Source organism: Zea mays, chromosome 2 (genome assembly GCF_902167145.1).
Source record: "Zea mays cultivar B73 chromosome 2, Zm-B73-REFERENCE-NAM-5.0, whole genome shotgun sequence".
In the NCBI taxonomy this organism is placed as follows: Eukaryota; Viridiplantae; Streptophyta; class Magnoliopsida; order Poales; family Poaceae; genus Zea; species Zea mays.
In genome coordinates, this window is record NC_050097.1 from 170,570,549 (window position 1) to 170,597,550 (window position 27,002).

The 27,002-nt window shown below is 47.7% G+C and overlaps 1 protein-coding gene across 1 annotated transcript in view; it reads left to right on the forward strand.

Moving 5' to 3' along the window:
• The window catches only part of LOC100384390 (uncharacterized), a 49,143-nt gene that overhangs the window by 12,425 nt on the left and 9,716 nt on the right, over positions 1-27,002 (forward strand). Inside the window, exons 13-28 of the mRNA NM_001349059.1 lie at positions 2,028-2,132; positions 2,209-2,271; positions 2,366-2,557; positions 2,890-2,949; positions 3,014-3,082; positions 3,460-3,585; positions 3,656-3,775; positions 4,351-4,470; positions 4,561-4,716; positions 4,790-4,852; positions 4,926-5,053; positions 5,422-5,806; positions 15,814-15,916; positions 15,991-16,121; positions 16,242-16,313; positions 16,703-16,784. Coding sequence (NP_001335988.1) covers positions 2,028-2,132; positions 2,209-2,271; positions 2,366-2,557; positions 2,890-2,949; positions 3,014-3,082; positions 3,460-3,585; positions 3,656-3,775; positions 4,351-4,470; positions 4,561-4,716; positions 4,790-4,852; positions 4,926-5,053; positions 5,422-5,806; positions 15,814-15,916; positions 15,991-16,121; positions 16,242-16,313; positions 16,703-16,784 — 1,975 coding nt within the window. The remainder of the gene's footprint in view (positions 1-2,027; positions 2,133-2,208; positions 2,272-2,365; positions 2,558-2,889; positions 2,950-3,013; positions 3,083-3,459; positions 3,586-3,655; positions 3,776-4,350; positions 4,471-4,560; positions 4,717-4,789; positions 4,853-4,925; positions 5,054-5,421; positions 5,807-15,813; positions 15,917-15,990; positions 16,122-16,241; positions 16,314-16,702; positions 16,785-27,002) is intronic.

The window sequence follows — 27,002 nt, forward strand, 5'->3', positions numbered from 1 at the left end:
TTTGAAGTTTGACCAAATTTATATGAAAAATACTAATATTTATGATAACAAATTAATATCCTTAGATAGTTAGATTGGTTATGAAATATATTTTCATAGTAAACCTATTTGGCGACATAAATGTTGATACTATTTTCTATGAACTTTGCCGGACTTAATTTTTTTGACTTGTCTCAAGTCTAGAGTTGCTTTCTTTTTGGGGAGGAGGGAGTAACATAAGAAACAACCCACCTTGCATTTACAACAACGTTCACATTTTTTTTTCTTATTGAGTTCAAGTGATTCACCTCTCTCTTAATATGTCCAACAGTCCAATGTGGTTGCATATTAGTGACATACAAGGGGATATCCCTTGGTGTATGTTTTTTTGCATACGATGTAGTGCTAGTTGATGAAAGTTGTGCAAGAGTAAATAGGAAACTAGAGTTGTGGCGGGAGACTATAGAATCTAAAGGTTTTAGACTCGGTAGAACTAAAATAGAATATATGAGATGTGATTTTGGCACTAAACACGAGGAAGATGTTAGTTTGGAAGGTCATATTGATGAATTATTAGCCATAGAATCAAAGCGTGGTGTATGAAGTGGCGTCAAGCATCTTGCATTCTATATGACACTAGTCTAATACTTGTGCTAATGCTACGGTCCTGGGGAGGGGGAATGGCCGGCGGTGGCGGCGCGAGTGGGGGAGGGGGCGGTGGGGTTGTGGGGCAAGGGGAGGACAGAGGTGCGAGTAAGGGATGAGGAAGGAAGGATGATCTAAATAATATTAGCCATTAGATTTGAGTGAGTAAGAGAGAGAATGGGTTATCCAGCCATCTGAACCGTTGGTTTTGATATTGTGTTATGTGCGTGTGCAATTCGTTTAGTGGATTTAGGGAAGGTTATGGGTGTGGGGGTAGAGATGGCCAAACAGGCCACCCGGCCCAGGCCGACTCGGACCCGGTGAAGCCTGGCCCGTTTTGGGCCCGGCCCGCAAGGCACGGTTAGAAAACTGGGCCGGGCCGTCTAAGCCCGCGGGCTCAATTTCCTGTCCGAGCTCGGCCCGCAGCGGGCCTAAACGGGCCGGGCCGGACCGGCCCTTTTAGCACGAAAAAAGCGGGCCGAAAAGCGGGCTAAGCGGGTCGGTAAGCACGTTTTAGTGTAAAAAAACGGGCTTAACAGGCTTAGAGGTAAACGGGCCGTGCCGGGCTAGCCCACCGTGCCTAGTTTCTTGTCCGAGCCTGGCCCGCTTATTCGTGCCGGACCGGCCTGGCCCGCATAGAACCGGGCCATGCCGGGCTCGGACCGGGCCCAAACAGCGGGTTCGTGCCGGGCTCGCGGGCCTCGTGCTTATTGGCCATCTATAAGTGGGGGTGATTTGGTTGGGTCAATTTTGCAAAATTTAAACTGATGGATTATATAGGGGTATAGAAAAGGGTACCACATAAGCTAAAAAACAAGTTTTATAGGACAACGATTAGACCTGCTATGCTGAATGGTGTAGAATGTTGGCCTACAAAAGTATGACATATTCAATTGATAAATGTTGCGGAAATGCGTATGTTGCGTTGGATTTGTGGACATACAAGAAGGGATTGAGTCTGGAATGGTGATATACATAATAGGCTAGGGGTAACACCAATTGAAGAAAAACTTGTCTAACATTGGTTGAGATGGTTTGGATATGTCCAATGGAGACCTCTAGAGGTGCCAGTGTGTAGTGGGATTCTAAAGCGTGACCGTGATAGCAATGAAAAGAGAGCAAGACCGGAGTTGACATGGGAAGAGACAGTAAAAGGAGATTTGAAAGGATGTGATATATCCAAAGATTTAGCCTTGAATAGTAGTGCAAGAAAAATAGCTACCCATGTGCCCTAACCTTGATTTGTGGGTTCTATTGGGTTTTTAACTCTAGCCTACCCCAACTTGCTTGGGATAAAAGGCTTTGTTGTTGCTGCTGCTGGTGGTGGTTGCATACTATCATAGATGTATGAATTTTGTGGATAGCATGCGAATGTCTTGACATTTTCAATTTTGAACCTCTAGTGCACTGTACGTGCTACAGTTGATGACTTTTCTACCAAATATGCTGGCCAAACTCATGAGGAAGAATACACATTCCATAGTCTCACAGATGCTATTCAGTTGCAGGTAATTTAACTATTTTTTGAATACTTTTTATCAATTTCGCTAAAGTTCTTGTCTCACTCAGTTTATGTTTATACAGATTGTTTCTTCTTTAAGAGTCACCCCTGAATATGTCTTATTAGTTTTCCATCCTGAAGCACAGGTGAACTTTTGCTCACTTCTTGTATATCCTGTTCATGGTCTGAAGTAATTTAAGCCCCCTTTGCTATTTATGCTCTTATACATTTGAGCCACAGGAAAACCTGATTGTAAGTGGTGGAACATGCTCCCTAGATGCTTCTACCAATGACACACATGTGGTGCAAATAGTTACACATCCAGGAAAAGCCTTATGTTCTCAATTGATTCTTGCGGCTAAAGGTTTAGGCGAAGCTATAATCATAATCCAGGATGTTGGCCTTTCTCCAAGAGCAACTACTCATTCTTTGGTACATCACTTTGGCGCTTATCTTCCTAATTCTCCTGATACTTTTTATACTTGTTACAATTCAATCAAGTGACTTCTGTTGCATACTATGTTTATACTGTTCAAATGGTTGCCAACATCCCTTGAGTCATATCTTTGTATCTGTGCTTTGTCTAGCATTAATCTTGGGATAATGATAACTTTTGAATTTTGATATATATCTGTCATCCCTAATTTACAGTCAACTTCTATCAGACTACCCCTCATAATAAAGATGTGCTAATCTTCCTTTTGAGGCCACTGATATCAAACTGACAGTAGTTTTTGTGGTGCTGTTTTCTTATCTGTTTGCAGGTTAGAGTTGCAAATGTTGACTGGATTAAGATAACAGCAGAAGAGCAAATCAGTCTTATGGTACGAGGATCTCCATTTTTATTATGTTTTTTTGTATTTTTTGCTGATTTTTTTTCATTTATAGGAAGGAAGCACAAAAGATTTCCAAATATTAGCTGGCACCCAAGATGGACAAATATTTGGTGATTCTCAGGTTTGTGCTTGGATGCATTATGTATCTACTTCATATTTTTCTAGCATGTTGGTTAAATTTAGCACTATTCATTTACAACAATACTCTGGTTTAAAATGTCTAAACTTTACATTTAATATCCTTTAAACTCCTTTCAGAGATTTTTATTACCCATTATCCTTTTCAACTGTATTCAATCAGCTAACACCAATTCTATGAGTTCTTCAAGTTATCATGTTGGTTCAAGCCTGGAAAATAGGGTTGTTATTATTTGTCTCAATGATTTTTTTTCCTTTCCAAATCTTAATGCTGTGACAATTGTTTGCTCTTGTCTTTGCTCATTTGATTGGCTATACTGTAGTTTTTCTGAGTTTGCTAATTTCTCTCCATCTTTGCAGTTCAAATATATGGACATTGAGTTGCATCTTGACGATGAGATTCTGGAGCTTATTGGTCCAAGCGAATCAATGGATGGACCCGAATTTTCAATTAAAGCTGCAAAAATCGGCATTACATCTCTATATGTAAGTTGGTGATAGATATATGTTCAGTTGCTTGTATTGGTTGATGATCCTTACTATGTCCAATCTTCAGGTCAGTACTAAACAAAGCTCTGGACACAGAGTTTTAAGTCAGGTTGTCAAGGTGGAAGTGTATGGACCATTGCAAATACATCCTGAGTATATTTACCTCACTCCAGGCGCCTCTTTTGTGGTAACCAACTAACCATTAATAACCTGCTCTCTTTCTATAAATTTATGCCAGCTATATCTACATCCCTACAAGTTTCTAATGCACATTTGGGGATGTACTATTAGGCTAGTCTCGATAGTAGTTTCATTGTGGTTTCATGCACATTTAATAGTGTGCCACATCAGACCTTTTGATGACATGTCATATCATTTAAGAGAATTAAGTTTCATGGGATGAAACTAGTTTCATGGGAATGAAACCATGTCAACTCGTTTCCAAGGTCTTGGAAACCGTGTGGAACCTCCATTGAGAGTGATTTGTTTCATCTTTACATATTTTACTAACTTCTATTGGTCATTGAGTTACATCATTTAATTGGTATGTTAGTCTGAAATAGCGAGGTGATTTTTTTGCATTGAGAGGCATTGTTTCATTCTGAGTTTCATGACACCTTGGATGATGTGGCAGTGTTGGAAAAAGTGGTACGGAATCTCCATTGTGAATAGCCTTAGCATGCTGTTGCCAAATCATTGACATTTTAGTTCCATTTTCGTAAAAAGATTGTGGGTCCTGAGTTTTATCTTCCTCCTGCTTAGCTTTCTGTTAAAGGTGGTCCAAAAACTGGAGTTTCCATTGAATACTCAAGTCTGAACATGGGAATTGTAGAAGTTCAAAATACCACTGGGAAACTATCTGCAAAATCTGTGGGGAACTCTGTAAGTTGTACCATTTTGAGATCATTTACTCCTGAATCTTGAATCTGGATCAGTTATACACTCAATGTACTGAGCTGTTGCACTATTTAGACTGTACGTGCTGCTGTTTTAGCAAATGGAGGTATCTTAGTCTGTGAAGCTTTTGGAAGAGTTGAAGTGGATATCCCAGTGGCTATGACATTGAATACTCAAAGTGAACGTCTTTGTATTGGCTGTAGCATGCCAGTTTATCCATCTCTGCCTAAGGTGTGCTTTGTATCTGTTTGCTATATGCTTATCTTTTCACGTTTGCCATTCCTTAAATGATAATGCTTCTCAGGGAGATCTATTTTCCTTCTATGAAACTTGCCAAAGTTACAGTTGGATGATAGCAGATGAGAAGGTCAGAATTCAGAATACTCCTACTTCCCTTGCATAAAGTTAATCTGTACTAATAATAAGTTATTCTGCCTTAGGTTGTGACATTCCAATCAGCTAAATCCTGGCGATACAGACTTGACCAAGGACTATATTCAGATGGAAAAAAGAGTCCATGGTTTTCCAATGGCAGCAGCAAATTTTTTATCAGTCATATGCTTGGAAGGTATAGTATGTAGCATGACACTAAATCTGCAGTGAACTGATTTTTTATATCAGAGAATTGACTGCCCTAACCTTAAATCAACTGAAATAGTGTTTTTATTTGGTGCTTGATCTATATAGTAAAAGGGAATAATAATTGTTCCAGTAAAAATGTATTAAGTTTGAGCTGAACCAGATGTTGGGTTCTGCAGTGCTCTCGTAGACCCCCCCCCCCCCCCCTCGAAAACAGACTTAAGCTAGAAACCAGTGGAGAAGCTTTCTTTTTCCTCCCTTTCCATTGGTTTAAACACATAACAAAACACCCTTGTGTATTTGGTAACCCAGATAGCAACAAGTTTGTCCTAATAGATTATTTCATTTTTGTGACAGGTCTGCTGGCAAAACCAAAATTTCCATTTCAGTTGTTTGTGATTTCTTGCTACCTGGCACCTCTGGATCTGTTGTATCATACAATGCCTCCAAGATCATTCTTGTGGTTCCAGATCCTCCCCTTGCACTTGCGCTACCGATGACTTGGTTATTCCCACCCTTCTATACCACTATGAGCCTTTTGCCTAGATCAGCAAATTCCCTTGGGGAACCAAACTCACTTGACCTGGAGAGCTCCGTTGGGTATTCTCTGCTAAGGGGCAATGGTAGGATAATTGATGGAAGTAAAATTCAGACTGGAGAAAGCAATACAGTTGATTGTATTCAAGCAAAAGATCACTCAGCTGGGAGAACGGAAATAGCAGCATGTCTACGAGTTGCTCAGGTTGGACGCTGAAACTAATGTTATTTAGTTTTGACTGCAAGTCGTATACTTAACGATTTACTTACAAAGATTCTTATTTGTTTTTTCATCTTTCTTCGTAGACTGTGGCTTACTGAACTGATTTAGAATTAGAATATCAAGGTCAATTGTGTGCGCATTTGGATCTCTTACTTAGAAGGTCACCGAGTCGCCAGGTCATGGGTTCGAAGCAGCCTCCCTGCATTTGCATGGGAAGGCTTGCCTTGGTTTACCCCTTCCTCAGACTTCACTCACGTGGGAGCCCGACACTTAGTCTGCCCTTTTTTTGGATCTCTTGCTTGAGCTTGCCTCGCTTCGCTGGGCAACAGACTGGAACACACAACATGTTTTTTTTGCTTGCCTGCCTTGTTTCCTGTGCTGTCAAGGCTAACCTTGCAAGACGAGGAAATCCAGCAAGCCAACTAAACAGCCCCTAGATATATGGAACTTGACAAAGTAGACAATCAGTCATGGCTTTCAAGGCGCCGCCTAGCTGTACATGCAGCCAAAAATTCTGGGTGTCCCTGAACAGGAGAGAGGAAAGGGCAATAATGGAAGAGAAATTTACCAACAAGCAACAAGGCCATGTAGCTGCTGCCTGCCCCATCCCCATCTTCTCAGGCAGCAGTGGTCGATGAAATTTCACTCTGGATGCTGCAGCAGCGGTCTTCTTAGAACCTAGTTAGTTAGGGTTTTGGGGCTAGTCCCTTTGTAATTACCTGCATATCCCTGTGTAATAGGCCAGGCCCAACAACTTGGTCTATTAATACATGTCCCAACCCTAGTTAGGGTTAGGGCTTCATTCTCCAATTTGGTACCAGAGCCAGTTTCTCTCTTTCCCACCCTCCCTCACCCACAACCGCCGGGTCCTTGGGCCTCTGCCCAGCTGGCCGCCTCCCTTCCCCGGACCGCACAGGCACCGCCGTCGGGACCACGCTTCCTCTCCGCCGAGCCGCGCCGCCGGTTTGCCGCCCCTTGGCCACACCACCGTCGGATCGAAGCACGCCACCCTCCTCAGCGGCACTGGGCATAGCCTGCTGCCCACTGGCCGCGCCCCTTTGCTGCGCTGCTGTTCGGGCCGCTCCGAGCCGCCCAGCCACGCGCTCGCGCCCCCACCTCAAGCATCGCCGGCCTCTGGGCAACTTCAGCCCTGTCGTGTTGCTCCCTCCGGTGTGCGCACCCAGACGTACGAGCTCGGCCCCAGTCCTGACCTTGCCGTCGAGCCGTGCGCCTAGGCTGTCAACAGCTCTTCTGCGCCAAGTCGTGTGCCTCCATCGCCGCGCCCTGGTGGCTGTCGTGCAGTTCGCCGCTGGCCCTGCCCCTCTTAGCTCTCCACCACTAGGTCGGGCGCTGCCACCCACCCGTGGTACCAGCAGCAGTCTCGCGCGATGCCCCCACCTTGACGGCTGCAACCCTCCTCATGGTGGCTCCCTCTTCCTCCGCTGTAGTGGACGTGCTCGGCTCGGACACCCTCCTCTCCACGACTGGCCTCTCGGTTGGCGCTCCCCTTGGCCTCCACGACTACCCTACGATCACTAGACTTCTTCTCGACGCCGACCCGCTCGACCCACCCCACCAGCAGGCACACACCACCACCGCTGGCACCTCAGGCACTCTTCTACAGCAAGCGCACACGCCGACCTTTCGTCGACATCCTTCTACAGGGTCCCACCATCCTCCGCCCCTCTGGCTTTGCTTTGGGGGACTTGTACCTCCGTCACGGCTCCCGTCCTAGGTCCTGTGCATGTGCGCGTCCTACTCCACGTTCAGCTTGTCTGGGGTATTTTCGTGGCCTTCTATCGGGCCATGAATCCTGCCCTTCGTGACTGCATCGAGCTCCACCCTCAAGCGAGCCACCACATGCTTGGGCCGCTTGTCTTCCCCCATGCTGTGATTGCCTCCCTGCGATCGAGACGTTGTCTCCCTCCCCTTCTAGTGGCTCTGTCGGAGCAACCCCCTGGCTCTCTCCTCGCACCCCATTGCCTTCGCCCCCTCCCTGTCCCACTGATTGGGTGATCGACTTCTGGAGCCTCCTTCCACACCACTCCTACTAGCTCCTTATCAAACTACCATCCTCCACGCTCCTCACATCCTCTATTGTTGTGGTAATGGTTCAACCCTCTCGATCACCTCAGTAGGTGCATCGGTTCTTCCGGGACCCTTTTACCTTAACGACGTCCTTGTTGCAGCCCATTTGACTCACCCCCTTCTCTTGGTTCGTCGCTTTGCTAGTGACAACCACTATTCTATGGAGTTCGATCCCTAGGGGCTCACCATACGACACCTTCCCACTCATGCCGTGCTCGCTCGCTGTGGCAGCTCCGGCCTCCTCTACTCTATTCACTTGCCATCCACTTTCCCCACCGACGTGTCCTCCCCCCTTGCTCTTGCCACTATCACCACCTCCACCGTTTGGCATTGTGTCTCGGTCACCCTGGACCTGACATGATGTCCCAGCTCTCCAGTCGCTCAGATATCTCCTGTAGCCGGGGCTCCTTTGAGTGGCTCTGTCATGACTGCCAGCTCAGCTGTCATTTTCATCTTCCATTCTCTACTTCCACGTCCAAGGCTGCTCAGGCCTTTGATCTTGTTCATTGTGATCTCTGGACTTCTCCTGTCCTCAGCCTCTCTGGTTACAGATACTACCTAGTCATTCTGGATGACTTCTATCATTTTCTTTGGACTTTCCCTCAGTGGCTCAAGTTCGACACCTTTCCCAACTTCTTCGCTTGGCTCTCCACCCACTTTCGTCGTTCGGTTCGTGCACTCCAGTGCGATAACAGTCGCGAGTTCGATAACTCCGCCTCTCGATCCTTCTTTCCCACGACATTCAGTTGTGCCTCTCGTGCCCCTACACCTCTCCCTAGAACGGCTAGGCTGAATTCATCATTCGCACCACCACCAACATGATCCGTTGCCTCCTCTTTCAGGCGTCTCTCCCTGCCAGCTACTGGGCAGAGGCCCTGAATGCTGCTACCCATCTCCTCAACCGCCTTCCTTTGAAAATGGTGAGCCACCCCACTCCCTACTTTGCCCTATATGGCATATCCCCCTCCTATGAGCACCTTCGAGTTTTTGGTTGTGCCTGCTATCCCAACACCTCCGCCACCACTCCTCACAAGCTCTTTTCCTACTCCACCTGTCTTTTCCTTGGTTACTCTCCTGACCACAAGTGGTACCGTTGCCTTGACCTCCTCCCACCGCATCATCTCTCGTCATGTCGTTTTTGACGAAGATGTCTTTCCCCTTGCTGGCTTCGCCTCGCCTACCGATCTCGACTCCCTTCTTGACTTCGATCCTATTCCTCCACCCCGGTCGCCCCGGACCGTGCCCCGCGTGGCCCAGACGCCTCCGCTCGCGCCTCTACCCACACCATGCACGACCTCGTCGCCTTCGCGCGTGGCGTAGGCGACCCCACCTGCGCCACACGCGGCCCCGTCTCCTTCGCCTACGCCACGCGTGCCTCCGTCGACGAGCGCTGCACCGTCGTCTTCACCTTCGCTCGGTGTGGCCCCGTCGCTTGCTCCTCGTCTACCGCTGTCGCGAGCGGCCCGCTCCATCAGTACCCGTTGACCTGCCGACTTGCCTCTACATCGAGCACCGCCATCCACTGTGACCCTGGTCATGTCCACCCGATGGTGACTCGTCGTGCGACTGTCGTTCTCTGCCCCGTCGATCAACTGGTACTCACTGCCGACGCTCCTCCGGACGCCTCCCCGGTGCCCTCCTCTGTTTGCACCGCTCTCGCCGATCCCGTTGGCCGACCACACATGGGACCTGATGCCACGTTCGCCTGACACCAACGTGGTTACTGGCAAGTTGATCTTCCGCCACAAGCTGACCTCGGATGGCTCGCTCGATCGTTGCAAGACCTGTTAGGTCCTTCGAGGCTTCACCCAGCGCCCCGGATTATGACGAGACCTTCAGCCCTGTCGTCTAGTTTGCCACCGTTCGTGCTGTTCTCCCTCGCCCTCTCCTGGAACTAGGCGGTAGATCAGCTCGATGTCAAGAATGCCTTTCTCCATGGCACTCTAATAGAGACCATCTATTGTAGGCAGCCCACCAGTTTCGTCGATTCCGCTCACCCGGATTTGGTCTGCCGGCTGAATCGCTCCCTGTACGGCCTTAATCAGGCTCCGCGAGCCTGGTACACTCGTTTCGCTTTCTACTTGGCCTTCCTTCGCTTCATCGAGGCCAGTCTGACATGTCCTTGTTCATCTACCGGCACGTCGAAGACACCGTATACCTCCTGCTCTACGTCGACGATATCGTGCTCACGACGTCCAGTACCGATCTTCTTCAGCGCACGATCATCGCCCTTCAGCGGAAGTTCGCGATGAAGCACCTCGGGCCTCTCCACCACTTCCTTGGCACCACCGCCGAGTGACGGGCTTAGGGTCTCTTCCTACACCAACACCAGTATGCTCTCGACATCCTGGAGCAGGCTGGCCACCGGTCGCCGACGCGACAGCCTACCGGAGCTTCACCGGCGTGCTCCAGTATCTGACCTTCTCCAGGCCTCACATTGCCTACACTGTCCAATACGTGTGCCTTCACATGCAGTCATGCACCCCCCGGGAGCCTCATCTCACTGCTCTTAAGCGGATCCATCGACTACAACCTACTACTTCGACCCTCCCCGACGTTGGAGCTCGTGGTCTACACAGACATTGACTGGGCCGGCTGTCCTAACACGCGCTGGTCCACTTCCGGTTATGTCGTATTTTTTGGGCGCTAACCTCGTCTCCTGGGCCGCTAAGCGACAGCCCGCCGTCTCTCGCTCCAGCGTCGAGGCCGAGTACCACGTTGTGTCCAACGACGTGGTAGAGGCTTCTTGGCTGTGCTAGCTTCTCCAGGTGCTCTACAACCCCCTCCAGCGCGCCACCCTCGTCTACTACGACAACGTTAGCGCAGTCTACCTCTCCACCAATCTCGTGCAACATCAGTGCACGACCACGCTGCAGTTCGTCGACATCTTCACCAAGGGGCTACTGTTGAGTGTTTTCGTCGACTTTCTATCTAGTCTCAACATTTGCACAAGATAGAGTTGAGATGCAGGGGTGGTGGTGTGTTACTACCTAGTTAGGGTTTTGGGGCAAGTCCCCTTGTAATTACCTGCATACCCCTGTGTAATGGGCCAGGCCCAACTACTTGGCCTATTAATACATTTTTTGAAACGAACTAGGCAGGAGAGCTGTCGATTATATTAATAAAGGAGAAGGGTCTGGACCGGACAAAACAACAGACAACAGGCAGTTGGATTGGGACATCAACACGCCGACACCATACAAACTCAACTCGTCAGTTGGATTGGGACATCAACACGACACAACACTCACCACCTACAGAATGCACAAACATCCCAGACAACGGTAGCCCCTCACACACAACCCATCCAAAGTTGTCGTTGCCAAGCTCGACCCAAGGGACAAGCAGCTCCTACTCCGCAAGACGGGCCACACATGGCCAAAGAAAACACGACAACGCCTACAACCAAAACCAGCACAGAAGGAGGAAGATCGCGGTGCGCCGTCGTTGCCAAGCCTCACACACCCCACGCGAGGCAGCTCCGATTCTTCACCAACGAGCTTGAATCTCCGTCCTGTCCCCGACAGATGCCTGACCCTCCGAAATAATGGCTCGTCAGCTGTCATCTTGACATCTTGTCGAGCCACAACCCCTGATGCAGTAGCTTCGACTTCACGTTGCAAAGCCCCGCCTTCACCCGCATACCAGACGCCGAGAATCGAAAGCAACCACCGAAGGCGAAGCTGGGGCCGAGACAAACTTCAATGCGACGCCTTCAGCGAGTGACGTCGGGGACGACAACGTCGCGAGTCTGAGATGGACTGGGCTTCGCCCAAGGAAGAATATGCTGGGGAACGCGACGCCCCAACAGGGGAAGCAGTGCCCATGGGCGTCGCCGTTGCCGTCGCCGAGGCTTTCGCCGAGGCTTTCGCCCAAGAAGTCCCCAACACCAACGTCAGGCCAAGAGTCACCGTCACCGTCGTCCTCCTTGCCACGTGCATCACACTGGCGCGTGCCAGAGCCGCAACCGGCAGCCATCGATGGCACTGGCACACGCGGCCACTGAAGCCAGCTGCCGCTGGGCACCCTGTCACAGCCACCACCACCCTGCGCCGTCTTGGGCCACTGGCCGGCGCCGCCCCTCACAAAAGAGAAGCCTTCACGCCGCGACACTCGCTACTACCCACACCCATCCCCTTCCTCTTCGACACTGCCTCCACGAGGTAACTGAGAAAGAGGAGCACACTATTGTGTGCTCACGGGTACAGGCGCTGTCGGCCCTGCTGCCGTCTTGCACTGCCTCGCTGACACCGGAGCGTGGCGCCACCACCAGCGTAGCCCGCAGCTCCACGGCGCCACGCCGTCGAGGCCGAACCAGATCCAACCCAGTGGGGTGGAGGACAAGCGGAGGCCGTCGCCGTGGGGGCTCCCTTGCACGTGTGCCAGCCCCATGGGTCTTCTCGCGGCCCGGGTGGCGCGGCCGCCCAGATCCGCCGGAAGGAGGGGAAATGGCCTTGCCGCCGCTGTCATCGCGGGCCGCATGGGCATCCTGTGGCCTGCTCGGGTGGCGGCGCGACCTGAGGAGGCGGTGAGGGCAGGGTGGCGGCTAGGGTTTCTTGGGGACGCTCGGGTCGCCTAGCGCGGGGCGACACGAGCGCTGTTACTCAGTGGTCTATTAATACATGTCCCAACCCTAGTTAGGGTTTCATTCTTCAACTGGTTTATCTGAAGATGGTGGTAGATTTGGTGGTCTGGTGGATCTAAAGGCTGTCGTGTTAGGGCCTAAAGGGCAGGAGCATGTGAGCGGCAAGGATCACTGGCTGGCTCTATGGGCGAGAGATGGGGCGGAGAGGCCGTGGTGCTGCTTCTGCCAGAGATCCATTGCAGAAAAAATGCATGTTGGGTCTTTGAAACTGTCAATCATTTCGATATAATCCGTTTGATCTGTTTTATTGAGAAGGTATATGGTTCAGATGTGTATAGCACTAACATATACTCCCTCTGTCCCTAAATAAATCAATTTCTAGAGATTTATTGAATCAAATCTTTTGTGTTCAACCAAATTTGTAGAAAAAGTACAAATATTTGTGACAGCAACTGTGCATATTATGAAGGTGGCTAATTATACTATTTTTGTGTCATAAATCTTGGCGCTCTTTTCTATAAATTTGTTGAAACTTTAAAAAGTTTGACTTAAGATAACTCTAGAAATTGATTTATTCAGGGTCGATTGGAGTATGTTCCTTTTCTATTTTAAGATAAGTATCTTATTTTTCTTTACACCCCTGTTTGGATGTGGATATTCAGCCTTAGAGTTCGGAATGCATATTGGTTAGCTCCTAATGTGGATGTTTGGATGGTTAAGAATCCAGAATTGGAAATTGACCCAAGTACCAAACGGTATTAACTACACCTGCAGCCCTTTGTCCTCCAAATCTCCAATACCGGCCCATACCCCTCCGTTTTGCGTTGATTTCGCATGCCCCCTCAAAAAACAAAAAAGAACCCTGCTGTTCCTCTACTTGCTGTTGCCGCTGCTGCACGCTTACCACCACTTGTGTGTTGATGCAGCTGCCGCCGCTGCTTCTGAATTTCACCTGTCTCCGTGTGGCTCGTCGACTCTGACATTCCTCGTTCCTCGTCCAGCATAAAGGCCAGAGATCCAATCTCCCTTGGCTGCGCTGCCTAGCCTCGTCCTTTTCTTCCTTGCAGCCGGCGAATCCTTCTCTTCTTCCTCACAGCTGGTGACTCCATCTTCACGCCTGGCAGCCCCTTATTTCTCCTCATCCCTGTGGCTGGCTTCCTCGTGGTCGGCTCCCTTGTCTTCTTTCTTGTGGCCGGCACCCCTGGTTCTTCTTCCTCACCAGACAGCCAGAGGTAGAGGCGGAGTTCGTGTGGAACAGTGGAAGGCATCACACACATGACCAAGTTTCAGTTTAATCTTCTCCTCCAGCGGGTCGGCCTGTCCGCACTCTCCCCCGGGATGGAAGATATCAACTTTGAAGCTTGGTGGAGTAGATCGGCTGAGGTTACTCCTAAGGACCTTAGAGATGGCCTTAACTCTTTGGTGGTTCTTGGGGCTTGGACTATCTGGAGGCACCGTAATGACTGTGTTTTCAATGGTGCTCAGCCTTCTATAGCTAGATTGCTTACCTCAGCCAGTGATGAGTTCAATATGTGGTGTTTTGCGGGGGCCAAAGGTTTGACCCGTCTTTCGGACCTAGCTTTTGTGTTCAACCCCGGTTAGAAGGGGGTTATTATTACTAGTGTTGTTTGTGTGTGTGTTTGTGGGAGTGGTGTTTAGGTCATTGTAATTATTATCATCCTTCTTTTAATGAAATGATACGCAGCTCTCCTGCGTGTTCGAGAAAAAAAAGACCCAGACAAGAATCAAATTGGACTGCTTTCTAGGATTCCAAAAGCCATTTTTATGTCATCCAAACATCAGAATTTGAATTGTGGCCCATTTAAAATCATGAAATATTTGGTATTGAACTCAATCCATTTCCTTGCCCGCCAATGTCAATATTGAAATGGAGCTTTAGTGGAGGGAGGTGGGAGTAGAGAGAGATCTGTGCACACAGCAGCATTGAGTGGTTCAAGAGAGTTGTAGAGCGGATTAGGGAAGAGGTAAGGTAAGCTGGGCCAGTCACTTTCTGCTTCATGTTTTCTCCCTTCTATTTTCGTTATCCTTTCTCTCTTTATATTCTACTGTTGCTTAAGTGGTAATGTGCCAATGTGGTATGATGTTGTCTAGGCGTTTGGAAGGAGGGCGGCGTTCACCATGTCTTGCCTTTTTTGCCTTAAGAACCATGTAATTGATTGTGCACGGGTGGGCGTTTGGTCTAAACTATGAGTTTTTTTGAGGAAATCTAAAACGAGAGTTTGATTTGGGTATATCGGTTATTAGAAAGTTTGGTCTTTATATATAGGAAAATGAACTTGTGCTTGAGTAATCGAGAACAGATAGTTTGGTTACCTGAATCCACGATGTCAGTCTTTGGTTTCAACCAAATCTAACCGCAGAACCACCCCTACTCAGATTGCTGCTCCTTTGATGCGCTTTCCACCGCTGCCCTCAAGTTCTCAGCACTCCAGATACGCCTCTCCATTGGCATAGCGCACAGGATCCCCTTCTTTGGCAGCACAGTAGCCTAGTTCGCTGAATCGTGTTTGGTGGGGAGAGACTTGCCGTAGCTGTGCTAGTGTGATGGAACATTAAGATGAGCGGCTGTTGCTGGTGGCTAGGCGTCACAGCCACGCTGCCCAGGAAATCCATGCACAGCATCGTCAGACAGCCAGTGGGGGGCGCTCGGTGTATAGTGGTTGGGAGCCTTGGACGATGGGTAACTGGGCGTACTACTACTAGGTAGACTCTACTGGGCTTCATGCCATAATGGATAATGGTCCACCGGAGCCTTATTAGAATAGTATCTGGTTATTCGGGTTCATGACTGAACGACCGAAAAAAAAATTGGTGTTCCGTGATTAGGATGCGAAGTAGGGACTAAGGACTGAAATTTCAGTTTCTTTGGGTTCCGTCTCAGTTGTTTTGCCCACCCCTAGTTGTGTATAGACCACCTTATGATCGACAGATAGAAAAAGCCTGCCTGAGATTGAGGGTCAGTTTGTTGTTGTTATTGTGCTGTGCTCTACTGTACTATGGAAACAAATAGCCATTAGGAATCTTTGCTATTGCTAGTAAAATATTTATGACATTACTGTGGAGTTCGCTAATTAGTGTATCCAAAAGTGCAAAACTGAAGTGCTTATAAAAAGCCACATGGATGGTAATGCCAAAGAAGCTTAAAAACTTTCTAAAAAAAGTGACACTTTGTCAGACTGCAATGTGTTCTTATTTGTGGGGTTGTTACTATTCTCTCTGCTATTATGTGAATTAATGTGAAGGAAATTATGTTATGCCTAATGTTTCCTTTGATGCTGTGATCATTATTGTTCAGGTTGCACAAGTGCGGGTAGCTGCTGCAGAATCATCAATCCAGATTGTCTATCTATCTGTAAACGATAAAGTTGAATTGGATATAAAATATGCTGATGAATTAGGTAGATCAATAGCATCTTTATCAATATCAAACATTTCAATTCTTAAAGCTGATGTTTTTATCCCCTTTCATCAGGTTATATTTTCAACGAAGCTCATGGAGTAGTCCCTGTAAAGATTGAGACAAATTATCCAGATGTTGTTTCGGTTCTCATGCCAAGAGATTTTAATGGTACATATGACACACGTGAACGTTTTGTTCTTCAGGTTTGTCATGGAATAATGTGCTTCTGCTCAGTTCAGGAATACTGTCACAATACTAGATTTAAAGATAACTCCCTTTTCATGGAAACTTATTTTTTATCACTGTATTTTTTTAACTTGAAGGCGAGAAGTCATGGAACAGCTCTTGTAAGGCTCCACACAAACAATGTCCCTAACAAAGTGGATTTCATAATGGTATTTTTTTTTGTTATAAGCCCATGTCAGTTCATGCTGTATTTGATTTTATTAATTTAATGCTGCTCAAACTCGAATTCAATATGTTCTTTATACTTGCTAGCTATAAAATTTTGTAGGCTCTTTTTGTCTGTAGTCTCCAAATTTGCTATTGGGATTCAGTTTTGAATTGTTTATGGTGTATTTCTTAATATAATGATGGGCAGTTCTACCAGTTCGAGGAAAAAAATTGTGTAGTGTACCGAATTAGCAACATCATGCCTTTATGGATGTGGCAGTGCCATCAAATTGGAGAGCCGCAGAGAAATAATGATGATGCTTTTCTCACTTTTTTAGTTAAGTGCATGCACCCAAGAAATTTTCTCAACCCTGACTGTTTTACTCTGTAGGTATCCGTAGGAGCACAAATATATCCTAGGGATGTGATCCTTCATTCTGGCCAGCACCTGAACTTCACTGTTATCGGAGACAGTATGTTCAATGAAATTAATTTCTTATTCATATTATCTTACATTTTTTATTGTTGTTTTAATACTAATATCATTTGACATTAATCTTTATCCTACCCTTTTTATGGTATTTTCTCATTGCATGTTGCATTCTAATTAACAGTATGAAATGCTATTTCCGTAATGACAAAAACTTACGAGTGTTAGATCTTAGGCCTTCAGCGTTAGGGGGAAACCCTATGTGTCTTGTACTCTCTACACTTCTGAATCAATAGAGCATATTCTAACATGGTACCGAAGCCTTATCTTCTAACATTCTCTCCTCTCGTGGCCACAGTCGCCTGCCATGGCTGACACGCGCCTACTTGTCCCTTGCTCCCTCGACATCGATGTAGCTCCCTTGGGCGCAACCATGCCCGCCATTCCCTTGGCCGGAGCTGCACCTGCCATCCTTCCGGCCGGAGCCGCACCCAAGGTTATTAAAACGATAAAACGTTGAAATACTCATGTGTGAAGTTTTGACTTTTAAACGTTTAAACGTAGTTTTAAACAACATAGGAAAAATACCAATATATCATAATTTCAGACAATAACATGAAGTTAAATACCAAATCAGAGAGGTTAGTGGCTTACCACAACAGAGGTAGAGAGGATGAGAGGAGTCAACTGCTGGTGCTGGCTACCGACTGCTAGCAAACATAGGCGTGGAGAGAGAGGGCAACACGGAGGGAGAGGGCGGCGCAAAGGGAGAGGAGTGACGCGGATGGCTCACAACGTGGAGAAGCGGCTGCACACGCTGCGGAAGGAGGGCACACTCGGCGCGAAGGGAGAGGGCACACAAGGTGCATTAGACGACAACAACACCTTCAGGCGGCGACGACGATAGAGAGTATAGAGGTGTGCTACTAGCCATTGGGCTTCAGGGCAGGGGACTAGGGAAGCGTGTGGAGACTTGGTCGGTTTGGACCCAAAAGTAACTAACAGAATGGGCCCAAAAGTAGCTAATGGTCTAAAAAGCATGAAACACTGTGTTTTACATTTTAGAACGCCAAAACGCGGTTTCAATCTTTAATTAGAGTTTTGACGTTTAAGCGTCGTTTAAACATAGTTTTAATAACAGTGGCCGTGTCCGCCCTATTCTTTGTGGACCTGTGATTGCCACTCCCCTCTGGACACCCCTGCCTCCACGCTTGATGTGGCTTTCACAGTTGCCAAGAAGGTTGCGGCTGTCGTTTAGAAGCGTGAACGCTGAATGGGTTGCGGCCCTCACTTGGGAGCAAGTGCACTGTTGCGGATGCCTTCGCCCACTAGCTCGCTGAGGCTGAGCGTCTTCTCGACAGTCCTTCCTGCTTCGTTCCGCTCTCGGAGGTCCTAGTGCTTGATCCCCCTCTAGAGTATGGGGCTCGTCATCGTCAATCTCCACGCTTAGGCGACGAGTGTCTAGAACATCTGCTCTCTAGTTCTCGTCCTGGCTTGCTCCACCTAACGTTCGTTGGTGTGAACCTCGTCCTCACCGTTCAGTGCTACGCCTTGGACGACCACGTCCTCACCGACACGTCGTCCCTCGCTATCACGTTCTAGCGTCGGATAGCATGGTCCTCTCGTAGATCATTGGGACCGTCACCGTTGAGCTATAAGATGTTGTTTGCGAGCGTAGTGGCACGGCCCGTAAGGCCCAGGTTGCCATCGAGGAGCATTTCCTTAGCAACCGTTAGGCTCGTGCTCTCCACCTCGACGCTGCCTTGTAGACCGTCGTTCAGGGGACCTCTCCGTCATCGAGTATTCTTGCCAGATGAAGAATATGGTAGCCTCCCTCCGTGATATTGGGGAGCTCGTCTATGATTGTACGCTTGTCCTCAACCTTCTTCGCGGCCTCAACGAGCGCTACGACCACCTTGGCACTTGTATCACTCGCTCGGTCTCGTTCCTGTCATTTCACAAGGTCTGCAACGACCTCATCCTGGAGGAGCTCACCAAGGGGTCATCTCCTAGCTCCGACGTCGCTATCGCGCTCTACAGCTCCACCCTCGGAGGCCAGACCTCACACCCGTCCTCTTCCTCTCTTACCTTGGGGTGCTCGTCGTTGCACTCGTCTGTCTCTCTCGTCTTCGGTTCTGTGTGTCCTCCCCACCAACCTGGGCCTCTAGAAGGGTGCAGGGCCTAGGGTGGTGGTCGGCGGCGGCGGAAGAGCGACAATGATGGCGTGGTGGTGGGAGGAGTGGCCAGGGGGACGCCCCTTGGCCCTCCATTTACAACTCGTGGATTGGCCGCATCTCCATGTGGCTCGGACCGTCTTCGGGTATCCCCTAGCGTCTTCACCACAATTGGCTCTCCTGACGATGCCCGATCGAGGGTATCCCCTCGGCCACCTTACCTCTACACCGCAACTCATCCACCACCATTCCACTCTATCCTAGGACCCATGGCGTGGTGGGTGGGATCAGCCTCCCGCTGTCACCGACTGGGTTGCTGATTCCGGTGCCTCCTACCACACCGTTCTAGATACTGTATACTTTCTTCTTTCCACCCACCTCTCTTGTCCACTCCATCTATCATTATGGGCAACAAACACATCCTCTTGATCACCTCTGTAGGTGACTCGGTTCTTTCTAGAGCCTTTCATCTTCACAACGTTTTTGTCGCCTCGCATATCATTCAAAATCTCCTCTCCGTTCGCCAATTTACCACTGATAACTCTTGTCCTATTGAGTTTGACTCCTTTGGGTTGTTCGTGAAGGTTCTCGGTACTCAATGCCTTCTCCCTGCGACTGCTTGCATCCCCTTTTTCACACCGTGCTTCTGCTACATCATCGCCTTTGTCCTCGCCGCAGCCGCACACATTGACTATGTCCACTACATGCAATACTTGGCATCGTCGACTTGGTCATCCTAGCCCTGTCATGTTGTCTAAACTACGCAGTAGTTCAATCATTTCTTGTACCAGGGGCACCCCTGAGTATCTATGCCACACCTGTTAGCTAGGTCCCATGTTCAACTTCCTTTCTCTAGTTCCTCATCTCAGGTTGTGCACAATTTTGATCTCATACCCTGTGATTGTTGACCTCTTGAGCTGGGAGGATTGGGTATCTCTAGTCTCCAAGAGCTCTGCTGGGCTCTCAGAATGAGGTGGCTTTGGCTGCAAAAAATTGAGCCTGGGCGCTCCTGGTCCTGTTTATCTATACAGGTACCTGCCAAGGCCCTACTTTCTTTTCCATGGTCTTGACCTCCGAGGTTGGTGATGGAGCAAACACCTTGTTTTGGACAGATAAGTGGCTGCATGGGGAAAGAATCTTTGATTTGGCCCCTCGGCTTTTTGGCTTAATTCCTAAGAGATTTGTTAGCAAAAGAACTCTCCAAGAGGCCTTATCTAATAAAAGATGGATTTCTGACATTAAAGGGGCCCTCACAGTTGAAGCTATAACAGACTACCTACATCTCTGGGAAATGTTTTCTGGTTTTGAGTTGCAACCTGACAGGGAGGATAAGCACATATTCAGCATTGCTTCAGATTGTAGATACTCTGCAAAGTCTACCTATAAGGGTCTCTTCCTGATCATGCTCTTTTGGACATCACAAAAGGGTGTGGAAATCACAGGCCCCATCAAAATGTCGATTTTTCATTTGGCTTGTTGCCCAGAACAGGTGCTGGACAACCGATAGACTATCAAATCACCCAAGCAAATGTCCTTTATGTGACTAGGAATCTGAAACCTGAAACTATCTGCTTGTCACATGTGTTTTTTCAAGGTTTTTTTGGTATAAGGTGCTGAGAAAGTTTGGTATCATTCCTTAGCTCATCCCTCCTTTTTAGAGTGGTGGGAGAAAGCCTCAGAGAGACAGTAAATGGGCTCACCAAGAAAGGTCTCGATAAGGAGTCTTTTGTTTGTTTGTATTTTTGGTCTGCTTTAGACCTTGTACCTTCTCTTCTTAATTTATAAAATGGTGTAATCCTCCTGCGCATTCGAGAAAAAAGATGTGGACCTCTCCTGTTACCATTGTTTCGGGTTATAAATATTATCAGGTGGTTCTTGATGATTCCTTTTATTATTCGCGAATTTTCCCATGCGTTCAAAGTTTATACTTTTGCTACTCTTCTCCACTTCTTCGTTTGGGTTTCCACTCGGGTTGGTTGCACCATTAAGGACGTTCAGTGTGACAATAGCAGGGAGTTTGATAACTCCTCTCGATTCGTCTCTCATGGGCTTCAGCTCCTAATGTTGTGTGTCCCTATACTTCCTCTTATAATGCTAAGTTCGAGCACATGATTCACACTACTGGCGATGTCATGCGCTCCCTTCTATTTCAAGCATCTGTCCTGTTCGTTACTGGGCCGAGAGCCGCCACTTGACTCCTTAATCGTCTTCCTACAATGATGACTCGCGCCCCACCCCCATTTTGCTCTCTTCGGCACCACTCCCTCCTACGACCATCTTCGTGTTTTTGGTAGTGCGTGCTGTCCCAACATTGTTACCACTACTCTCCATAAACTTGCTCCGCTCTACTCGATGCGTCTTCCTTGGTTACTCCACTGATCACAAAAGGTAACAGTGTCTTGACCTCACCACTCATCGTCTCTTGATCTCCCTTTACGTTGTTTTTGGCGAGACAGATTTCCCCTTCTCGACTTCCAATCCACTGCCGCCTCCCTTCTCGAGTTGGATTTTCTTCGTGATCCTAACTTCATGGCGCCCTCTGGCCATCGCTTGTTTTTCCCTTGTAGGTTACCCCCTCCGCTTCAGCTTGTGGCACCGATGCCCTTGATGGCTCCTGTACCCTTGCCGCCCTCGGTTGGACCGTGTGCTCCCTGTCAGTCTCCGTTGGACCACAGGCGGCTCCGGTGGCGCCTCCTTTAGCCTTGCCTTCTTCGCCCTCGTTGGCGCCACTAGAGGCCCCATCGATGGCCTCCCTGAGACTGGCTCCTCGCTATGTCAACCCTATGCATGTCTATCAATGATGTGCATGAGTAGGTGCACCACTCCGTTCTCGTACCAACCCGACGGTGTATCACCCCCTCTTCTTCACCGTGGCCCTTGCATATCCACCCAATGGTGACTCATCAGGACGCTAGGGTTCTTTAGCTGGTTCATTGCTTTGCCCTCTCTGCGACCTCCTCCACGCTGGTTTCCCTTGTGCCAACTTCTGTGCATAGTTCCCTCGTCGATCCTCACTGTCGTTGTGCTATGGAGAAAGAGTACCAGACCCTCCTTACCGATCACACCTGGGATTTAGTGCTTCGTTCTCTAGGCGGCAATGTGGTGACTGACAAGTGGGTCTAAGCACATAACGGTACAAGACATGTTGGATTCTCCGGGGCTTCACTTAGTGTCATGAGATTGACTATGGTGATACGTTTAGCCCAGTGGTGAAGCCTGCTACTGTCCGAGTTGTCCTCTTACGGGCTCTTTCTCGTTCGTGGCCAGTCCATCAAATGATGTCAAGAATGACTTCATGGGACCTCACCGAGACAGTCTATTGCAGTTAGCTTGCTGGTTTTGTTGACTTTGCTCACCTTGATATTGTCTGCATGCTCAACAAGTCACTCTTTGGTCTGAAGCAAGCCCCTCGTGTTTGGTACAACTAGTTTGACATCTATTTTCTCTCCCTAGGGTTTGTTGAGGCTAAGCCGGACACCTCCCTATCCATCTGACGGTGTGGCAATGATGATGCTGTGTATCGCCCGCTGAAAGTCGCCTAGAGGGGGGGGGGGTGAATAGGGCGAAACTGAAATTTACAAATATAAACACAACTACGAGACGGGTTAGCGTTAGAAATAAATATAAGTCCGAGAGAGAGGGCGCAAAACAAATCGTGAGCAAATGTGGAGTGAGACACGATGATTTGTTTTACCGAGGTTCGGTTCTCGCAAACACTCCCCGTTGAGGAGGCCACAAAGGCCGGGTCTTTTTCAACCCTTTCCCTCTCTCAAACGGTACCTCGGACCGAGTGAGCTTCTCTTCTCAAATCAACCCGGGAATAAAACTTCCCCGCAAGGACCACCACACAATTGATGTCTCTTGCCTTGGTTACAAATGAGTTTATGATCACAAGAACAAATGAGAAAGAAAGAAGCAATCCAAGCGCAAGAGCTCAAAAGAACACGACAAATCTCTCTCGCTAATCACTAAAGCCTTGTGTGGAATTGGAGAGGATTTGTTCACTTGAGTGTGTCTAGAATTGAATGCCTAGCTCTTGTAAGTGGTTGAGAAGTGGAAAACTTGGATGACTTGAATGTGGGGTGGTTAGGGTTATTTATAGCCCCAACCACCAAACTAGCCGTTTGGTGGAGGCTGTCTGTTCGATGGTGCACCGGACAGTCCGGTGTGCACCGGACAGTCCGGTGCGACAGCCACGTCACCAAAGCCGTTGGGTTCCGACCGTTGGAGCTCTGACTTCTGGGCCCGCCTGGATGTCCGGTGGCGCACCAGACATGTACTGTAGAGTGTCCGGTGCGCCAGCATGGGCGTGCCTGACCTCTGCGCGCGCTGGCGCGCAATAAATGCGCCGCAGGTAGCCGTTGGCGTCTGAAGTAGTCGTTGCCCCGCTGTTACACCGGACAGTCCGGTGTACACCGGACAGTCCGGTGAATTATAGCGGAGCAACCCAAATGAATTTCCGAGGCTGGCGAGTTCCTGAGGCCGCTCTCCCTTGGAGCACCGGACAGTCCGGTGAATTATAGCGGAGTCGCCTCTGGATTTTCCCGAAGGTGACGAGTTTGAGTTTGGAGTCCTCTGGTGCACCGGACATGTCCGGTGGTGCACCGGACAGTCCGGTGCGCCAGACCAGAGGTGCCTTCGGTTGTCCCTTTGCTCTTTTGTCGAACCCAATACTTGGTCTTTTTTAATGGCTGAGTGTGAACCTTTGGCACCTGTATAACTTATACACTAGAGCAAACTAGTTAGTCCAATTATTTGTGTTGGACAATTCAACCACCAAAATTATTTAGGAACTAGGTGTAAGCCTAATTCCCTTTCAATCTCCCCCTTTTTGGTGATTGATGCCAACACAAACCAAAGCAAATATAAAAGTGCATAATTGAACTAGTTTGCATAATGAAGTGCAAAGGTTGCTTGGAATTGAGCCAATAAATATCACTTACTAGATATGCATGGATTGTTTCTTTATTTTTAACATTTTGGGCCACGCTTGCACCACAAGTTTTGTTTTTGCAAATTCTTTTGTAAATTCTTTTTCAAAGTCATTTTGCAAGATAGTCAAAGGTAAATGAGTAAGATTTTTGCGAAGCATTTTCAAGTTTGAAATTTTCTCCCTTTGTCTTAAAATGCTTATCCTTGACTAAAACAAAACTCCCCCTTAATCAATTCTCCTCTTAGTGTTCAAGAGGGTTTTAAGATATCAAGTTTTGAAAATACTACTTGCTCCCCCTTTTGATCACAAAGAGATACCAATTTGAAATTTACCAATTGAAAATCATTAATTTTAAAAATTAGGATGGTGGTGCGGTCCTTTTGCTTTGGGCTCATATTTTCTCCCCCTTTGGCATGAATCGCCAAAAACGGAATCATTAGAGCCCATCTTCTAACTACTTTCTCCCCTTTGGCAAATAAAACATATAAGTGAAGAGTATACCAAAGATGGAGAGTGAAGCGAAGCGACGGCGAAGGATGAGTAGTAGAGTGGAGTGGAAGCCTTTGTCTTTGCCGAAGACTTCAATTCCCTTTCAATATACCTATGACTTGGTTTGAAATACACTTGAAAACACATTAGTCATAGCATATATAAAAGAGATATGATCAAAGGTATACTTATGAGCTATGTGTGCAAGATTAGCAAAATAAATTCCTAGAATCAAGAATATTGAGCTCATGCCTAAGTTTGGTAAAAGATTGTTCATCAAGTGGCTTGGTAAAAATATCGGCTAATTGATCTTTAGTATTGATGTATGAAATCTCGATATCCCCCTTTTGTTGGTGATCCCTAAGAAAATGATACCGAATGGCTATGTGTTTAGTGCGGCTATGCTCAACGGGATTATCCGCCATGCGGATTGCACTCTCATTATCACATAGAAGAGGAACTTTGGTCAATTTGTAACCATAGTCCCGCAGGGTTTGCCTCATCCAAAGCAATTGCGCGCAACAGTGGCCTGCGGCAATATACTCGGCTTCGGCGGTAGAAAGAGCGACCGAATTTTGCTTCTTTGAAGCCCAAGACACCAAGGATCTTCCCAAGAACTGGCAAGTCCCCGATGTGCTCTTCCTATTTATCTTACACCCCGCCCAATCGGCATCCGAATAACCAATCAAATCTAATGTGGATCCCCGAGGGTACCAAAGTCCAAACTTAGGAGTATAAGCCAAGTATCTCAAGATTCGTTTTACGGCCGTAAGGTGGGATTCCTTAGGGTCGGATTGGAATCTTGCACACATGCAAACGGAAAGCATAATGTCCGGTCGAGATGCACATAAATAAAGCAATGAACCAATCATCGACCGGTATACCTTTTGATCCACGGACTTACCTCCCGTGTCGAGGTCGAGATGTCCATTTGTTCCCATGGGTGTCTTGATGGGCTTGGCATTCTTCATTCCAAACTTTGTTAGAATATCTTGAGTGTACTTTGTTTGGCTAATGAAGGTGCCCTCTTGGAGTTGCTTGACTTGGAATCCTAGAAAGTACTTCAACTCTCCCATCATAGACATCTCGAATTTCTGTGTCATGATCCTACTAAATTCTTCACATGTAGATTCGTTAGTAGACCCAAAGATGATATCATCAACATAAATTTGGCATACAAACAAATCATTGTCAAGAATTTTAGTGAATAAAGTAGGATCGGCCTTGCCGACTTTGAAGCCATTTGCAATAAGGAAATCTCTAAGGCATTCATACCACGCTCTTGGGGCTTGCTTGAGCCCATAAAGCGCCTTAGAGAGCCTATAAACATGGTTAGGGTACTCACTATCTTCAAAGCCGGGAGGTTGCTCAACATAGACCTCCTCCTTGATTGGTCCATTGAGGAAGGCACTCTTCACGTCCATTTGATAAAGCTTGAAGCCATGGTAAGTAGCATAGGCTAATAATATGCTAATTGACTCAAGCCTAGCTACGAGTGCATAGGTTTCATCGAAATCCAAACCTTCGACTTGGGAGTATCCCTTGGCCACAAGTCGGGCTTTGTTACTTGTCACCACACCATGCTCGTCTTGCTTGTTGCGTAAGACCCACTTGGTTCCTACAACATTTTGATTAGGACGTGGAACTAAATGTCATACCTCATTCCTAGTGAAGTTGTTGAGCTCCTCTTGCATCGCCATCACCCAATCCGAATCTTGAAGTGCTTCCTCTACCCTGTGAGGCTCAATAGAGGAAACAAAAGAGTAATGCTCACAAAAATGTGCAACACGAGATCGAGTGGTTACCCCCTTATGAATGTCGCTGAGGATGGTGTCGACGGGGTGATCTCGTTGTATTGCTTGGTGGACTCTTGGGTGTGGCGGCCTTTGTTCTTCATCCTCCTTGTCTTGGTCATTTGCATCTCCCCCTTGATTATTGTCGTCATCTTGAGGTAGCTCATTTGCTTGATCTTCTATTTTATCAACTTGAGCTTCATCCTCGTTTTGAGTCGGTGGAGATGCTTGCGTGGAGGAGGATGGTTGATCTTGTGCATGTGGAGGCTCTTCAGATTCCTTAGGACACACATCCCCAATGGACATGTTCCTTAGTGCGATGCACGGAGCCTGTTCTTCACCTATCTCATCAAGATCAACTTGCTCTACTTGAGAGCCGTTAGTCTCATCAAACACAATATCACAAGAAACTTCAACTTGTCCAGTGGACTTGTTAAAGACTCTATATGCCCTTGTGTTTGAATCATATCCTAGTAAAAAGCCTTCTACAGTCTTAGGAGCAAATTTGGATTTTCTACCTCTTTTAACAAGAATAAAACATTTGCTACCAAAGACTCTAAAATATGAAATATTGGGCTTTTTACCGGTTAGGAGTTCATAAGATGTCTTCTTGAGGATTCGGTGTAGATATAACCGGTTGATGGCGTAGCAGGCGGTGTTGACCGCCTCGGCCCAAAACCGATCCGAAGTCTTGTACTCATCAAGCATGGTCCTTGCTATGTCCAAAAGAGTTCGATTCTTCCTCTGCACTACACCATTTTGTTGTGGCGTGTAGGGAGAAGAGAACTCATGCTTGATGCCCTCCTCCTCAAGAAAGCCTTCAATTTGAGAGTTCTTGAACTCCGTCCCGTTGTCGCTTCTAATTTTCTTGA